Consider the following 6,046-nt stretch of genomic DNA (forward strand, 5'->3'; position numbering starts at 1 on the left):
TGTCCATCCAATCAGTGTAAGTGAACAGCTGTGGTTTGTAGAAGGACAAGGCCATCTAGTGGGGACACGGCAGTCACTTGTTTTGCATGATAATATGCAGGCACCCTCATGATGATCCATCCATCCTGTGTGACTTTCTTTCTGCAGCTTTTGAAGAATAGTACATGATCATTTTATGTTTTTGAAACTTAAAAGCCCCAGATCCTCTTCATTGTATGTAGAAGAAAATAAAAGTTCCTCAGATGATCACCAAATTAACTGTATACCGTTAAATACCATCTGTTATGCGACTTTTGCTCAGGAACTAAATTGTCTATATGCTGTGTGACCTTTTGAGCTCTCATTTCTGAAAAAAAAGAAGCTTTTAAAGCATCAAACAACTCTATAAATCAGAGGTTAACATGTCCTTGAATTGTATAACATCAAGTGAGAACCACTGTATAATAACTGTATGCCATCAATTAATGTTGACTCTGAGAGCACTGTGTAGAGTTTTTCCTTCAATGATGAAGCAGGGCTGTCCGAATGGCAACATAAAATGAGCAACAAGTATTTTATTTATAATTTATCCTTTTGCATCCCATGGAATAAAGAAAGTAATACAGGTCATATAGTCATGCTTTTTTGTGTGATCTTTCCATTTAACAAGATTTATTGTAGTCATCAGGGATCTAAAAAGGGAAAAATATGCCTTGATTTCCTGTTGATCAAGAAAAGCTCTGGTGTGCATCTGGGAATAAGAGAGAAAAACAAGCACAATGTTACACTATTAAGAGATCACACTAATTAGTCACATAGATCACCAATATCAATTTGAGAAGAAAGGCCAGATACACTTACAAGCACTTCAAAGTTGAATTGAATAAGTTGAATAGAAATAAAACCTTTTTTTAAAGAATTCTAGTCAAATATAACGATTATTTGTCTGAAATTAGTATCTTGCTAGCTGTCAGATTTCTTTAGATTCCTTCATATTGTACTGCTATTTGTTATTGTTGTCATTTATCTGTTAACGTTTTATTTCAATTGACTTCCATTCATAACTTCCATAGCAAAACAACAATACATCAATATTTTCAACGAAGGCTGTGAAAGGAGCTCTGCTGCATTGGCATTTGTTTTGACCAATCAGAGTACAACAATGTAGAAACGGGCCGACCAATCAAATCGCGGGATTTGGGCCCGTCTCGGCATATGCTCATCAGTGTCGCCAAGTCCGCTGTTTTCCCTTTTAATACTGTTGCCGAGGGTTGCTTTTCATGTCAGCGGGTTCAAGCGACACCAATAACGCGATATTTATCCCCTGAAATGTTAATTTAACCTGTTTAAAAAACGTGTATTTTACTTCCTGGAACGCGATTTTTAACGGGGGGAACCGCAAAACGGGCTAGTTTTGAGCAGCAATTGGGCGGGTTTGTTGTGAAAACCTGGCAACCCTTGTTCTCAAAGCCCTGCTTCTTACCAGATCCACGTGTACGCAGAGGTATGTGCTATTGTGTAAAATTATCAAATTATAACAACGCTAATAAGTGTTTTTGTTTTAATGTTTTACAATGTAACATCATTTAGGTTTGTATTGTTATTAAACGTGAAATGCGACATTACATTGTTGTTTCATTGCTAAATGCTAGGCAGTGCTAGCTATAATGGTTACAACTTAAACATAGAGCGTTAAATAATTGCCAATTTCAGACCATCTCCTTTCCTTAGATGGAGTATGTAGTCAAATATAGAGTTAAAGTTGTTTATGTGTATTATCTTAGTAACCTGCAAGCTAATTGTTTCATATTGCATCTTGGGTATTATTTGTCACTACTAGGAAGGACACAGATAATGTAACTTGATGTTTGATTGATATCTTTTTTTGACAGATGTAAAACTATGTGGTGACACAATGTCCGCTTCACCTTGGAGATACTCCACCAGCAATGGTGTGGACCAAAATATCTTGTCAGCCACCAACGAAGAAACAAACACCACTTCTCATCAAGCTAAAAGACGAAGGAAAAAGAATAAACTGAAAAAATCCACAATTGAATTCCACGAAGTGTCATGTGAACAAAAAAGGGGAAGGAAAAGAAAGTCAGTTGAGCTTCTAGTAAACAAGACTGAGTGTGTTAAACATAGAGATGTTTTGGATTCTATGTCTGAACAGTCAAATCATGTGCAATTTAAAAGGCCCAGAATAACCTCTCATACACTGACTGGTGAAGCTGAGTCTGCAGTATCACTCAGTGACAGCTGGGAGGTGGATAGTGGCTTTTCGTCTGAATCCAGCCCTCCCACTAGTGGCAGGAGTTCACCATGCGTGGGAATCGACCACTCTAGGCTTGTAGCTATGGACTGTGAAATGGTCGGGACAGGACCTGGTGGGAAGTGTAATGAAGTGGCACGCTGTAGTATAGTAAATTATTATGGTAGTGTGGTGTATGATAAATATATTTTACCTCGGCATCCGGTCACAGACTACCGCACAAGATGGAGTGGCATTAGGAAACATCATTTACAACAGGCAGTGGCTTTTGAGGATGCTCAGAATGAGGTGAGGCGGCACTATATATAGCTGCACTGTATATACAAGTTCTGTTCGTGTGGATTTATTTGGTCTGCTTTAATTTGATATTGCATAGTAGTTTTGAACAATAAGGCTTTTTTCCCTGCTTGTATAAAGCCAGTAGTACAAATGTTTACATGCCATGCCAATATTTTTTTTGTATATAAAAAAAGCTGAAGCTGTATTTGAAACTGAAGGTTTATTAATATTGATTTAAATAAATGAAATAAGTAAGAAATAATAGTAAGTTTTAAAATATATTAAACTTGTACTAAGTATGGTACAATATTTTACTTTAAAAAAAAAATTTCATTTCTACTTTTAAATAACAAATGATAGCTGTTTATAAAAATAAATTCTGTAATCTATAATATACTCAATGTTTGATTTAGATCAATTAAATTTGTATTTCTATTTTAAATTGTTAAATGTTATACTGTATAATGTTGTTACCTTTTGTGAACAATTTATACCTTAAGTCACTGTTAAAACCTTAAACACTGTATAAAAAAAATATTTAAAAAAATGGATTTTGGATAGAAATTATATTGTTTTTATTTTAAAGTTGTGTGTGTGAGAGAGTGTGTGTGTATGTATGTATGTGTCTGTGTGGAAATACTTAAATTTTTGAAAATGTTGATATCACCATTGTTGAGCTCTGCTTATAAATTGCTACTGTATTTCATAGAATATTGCTGAAATAACAGTGCTTTTTGTCTTTTTTTTTTTTTTTAGATTGTTGACATCCTCACAGGGAAAATAATTGTTGGCCATGCCTTATTTAATGACTTCTTGGTTCTTGACATCTCCATCCCACCACATTTGATTAGAGATACCTGTTCCTGCAGGGTGCTGCGAGAGTTGTATGATGACACCATTGGATCCAACGTCTCTTTGAAGAAACTTTCTTGGAAACTTCTCAATAGGACCATACAGGTAAGACACCAGAAAAGGTTGTTTCATGAGATAAAGTAGGAACATCCAGTTTAGTCTATATACCTTTTCTTTTTACCTGCTCCTTGACATTTACATACTGGATATTTCTTTTAGTCTGGTAGAATGGGTCATTGCTCTGTAGAGGATGCTCGTGCTGCCATGGACCTGTACAAGCTGGTAGAGGACCAGTGGGAAAAGGATTCATCCTGTCCCGACCATACTTCAAACTCCAGCAACTCCCTCGAGCACTACATGCAGGACCAGTACTGGCCAGAAAATATAATGGACTGCAGCCCATAAGACCAAGAGTTCTGATAATGATGCCAGCCTCAGTGCTGGGAACCATCTTGTTTAATGTTATTTAAACTTCAAACTTGTTTAAACATGTTAACAGTCAGGAAGACAGTACATGGAAATTTTGTATAACTTTAGCACATTCTTGGAGTTGAAAAGTTTATTTAAATAACTTGAACTTTGACTCTATAAAAAACGATAATGTTTATTAAGGGATTTTACATGAATTTTGAATTTACACAGACTGTGTTTTAGGGAATAACTCCACTGTGAGTTTTCATTCGTATGATCAATGTTATTAAGGTGTAATGTGACACATTATGCTGCTAGTTAGCACTACAGTTCATGCTGTTCATCCAAAAAGAACTGTCACATAAAAAGTTCAAATAAAAAATATAAAAATGCATCACTGGGCAACATTTCTGTAAAAAGTTAATCTCAAGCCAAGCAGGAAATTTGAGTGGCCAATTTGTACATGAGCAATATCTAAGTGAAAACTTTTATGCCCTCATGCAAAATTCCTGATTTACTGTTTTAATGACTGGGCTCAACCAAGAATATTCACTGAACAAGAGTAAATGTGACTGCACCTCAAAGGGATAGTTCACATCAAAATGAAATTAATGTCAGTTATTTACCCTCATGTTGATCCAAAACTGTTATGATTTTTTTCTTCTCCATATGGGGTGAATAAATACTATGGAAGTCAGTGGGTACAGCTTCTCGTTGACTCTGATGGCCTTTTTGAAACCGCTTTGACTTTTCTTTCTTTTCTCGTATAATAGTTGTATTTTCAAGGTGTACATTTTTTTTTAACTTTGAATATAGTATTTTGGTTTTTAATAAATTGTAAAGACTATAGTATGATGTGAGCTCAAAATTGGCAGCACATGACAATGAAATTGTGAAATAATGGGTTGCCTTATAATTTGTCCTATAAATGTTGAAACAATTTACCTGCACAATAATGAATCATCAATTGTATTGTCTGTCAACTATGCTTTTACCCAATAGACGTAAAATAAGTCTGAGCAGCTCTGGTAGCACAGAGACAACCATTTGCTGCAATCACTGCTTCAGTAATACAGACCCGCAAATTCAAAGGCTAAATCCTGCTTTAAGGGATTATGGCCACTCCACCAATCAACATATCAGTGGGAAACTTTGCAGTGATGTTTGAGGGTGGATGAGGATAATTCTGGCTGCAAACCACTGGCTGCTTACAAATAAAATTGAATTTGAGGATTGATTTACATTTAGCAGATGTTTTAATCCAAATTAATTTACAAATGAGGACAATAAAAGCAGTCTAAACTAACAAAAGAGCAGTAATATTTAAGTGCACACACACTAAGAAAAACAAGTCAATAGAATGGAAAAAAATAGAAAATTTGAATAGAAAGTGCTAGAGTTAGAGGTTCTAATAAAGATGGAACAGATTTGTTTTTAGTAATTACTTGGAGATGGCTAAGGACTCAGCTGCTTGGATTGAGTTGGGCGGGTCATTCCACCAGGAGGGAACCTTTAATGAAAAAGTGTGAAAGTGATTTTGTGCCGCTTTGAGATGGCACAATAATATGTTGTTCACTTGCAGAACGCAAGCTTCTAGAGGGCACATAACTGAAGTAAGAAAGAAAGTGAAATGACATTCAGCCAAGTATGGTGACCCACACTCAGAATTTGTGCTCTGCATTTAACTCATCCGAAATGCACACACACAGAGCAGTGAACACACACACACACTGTGAGCACACACCCGGAGCAGTGGGCAGCCATTTATGCTGCTGAGCAGTTGGGGGTTCAGTGCCTTGTGGTATTGAAGGTGGAGAGAGAACTGTACATGCACTCCCACCACCCACAATTCCATCCGGCCCGAGACTAGAACTCACAACCCTTCGATTGGGAGTCCAACCCTCTAACCATTAGGCCACGACTTCCCCTACAACTGATTTAGGTAAAGGGGTGCAGAGACAGAGTCGTGGCTTTGTAGGCAAACATAAATTATTTGAATTTAATGCAAGCAGCTACTAGTAGCCATTGCAAATTGATGAACAGATGTGTGACATGCATTCATTAAAGCTCATTAAAGATTAATCTTGCAGTGGCATTTTGGATTAATTGTAGATGTTTGATAGAAGTGGCTGGAAGACCTGCCAAGAGAGCATTGCAATAGTCAAGCCTGGATAGAACAAGGAGATGTGTTGTATGTTTCTAAAAGAAAGGGCCTGATCTTTCTGGCTGTTTTTGAAGGAGATATGGTTG

At 36.5% G+C, this 6,046-nt stretch overlaps 1 protein-coding gene across 1 annotated transcript; it reads left to right on the forward strand.

The window, feature by feature from the left end:
* The first annotated feature begins 1,235 nt into the window (after window positions 1-1,235).
* On the forward strand, window positions 1,236-4,534 carry LOC113066768 (apoptosis-enhancing nuclease-like). The gene is made up of 4 exons (XM_026238786.1): window positions 1,236-1,483; window positions 1,872-2,542; window positions 3,290-3,490; window positions 3,605-4,534. The coding sequence occupies exons 2-4, from the start codon at window positions 1,895-1,897 to the stop codon at window positions 3,788-3,790; spliced, it is 1,035 nt and encodes a 344-aa protein (XP_026094571.1). The 5' UTR covers window positions 1,236-1,483; window positions 1,872-1,894; the 3' UTR covers window positions 3,791-4,534.
* Window positions 4,535-6,046: the final 1,512 nt, after the last annotated feature.

The sequence above is a fragment of the Carassius auratus genome, chromosome 50, assembly GCF_003368295.1.
Source record: "Carassius auratus strain Wakin chromosome 50, ASM336829v1, whole genome shotgun sequence".
In the NCBI taxonomy this organism is placed as follows: Eukaryota; Metazoa; Chordata; class Actinopteri; order Cypriniformes; family Cyprinidae; genus Carassius; species Carassius auratus.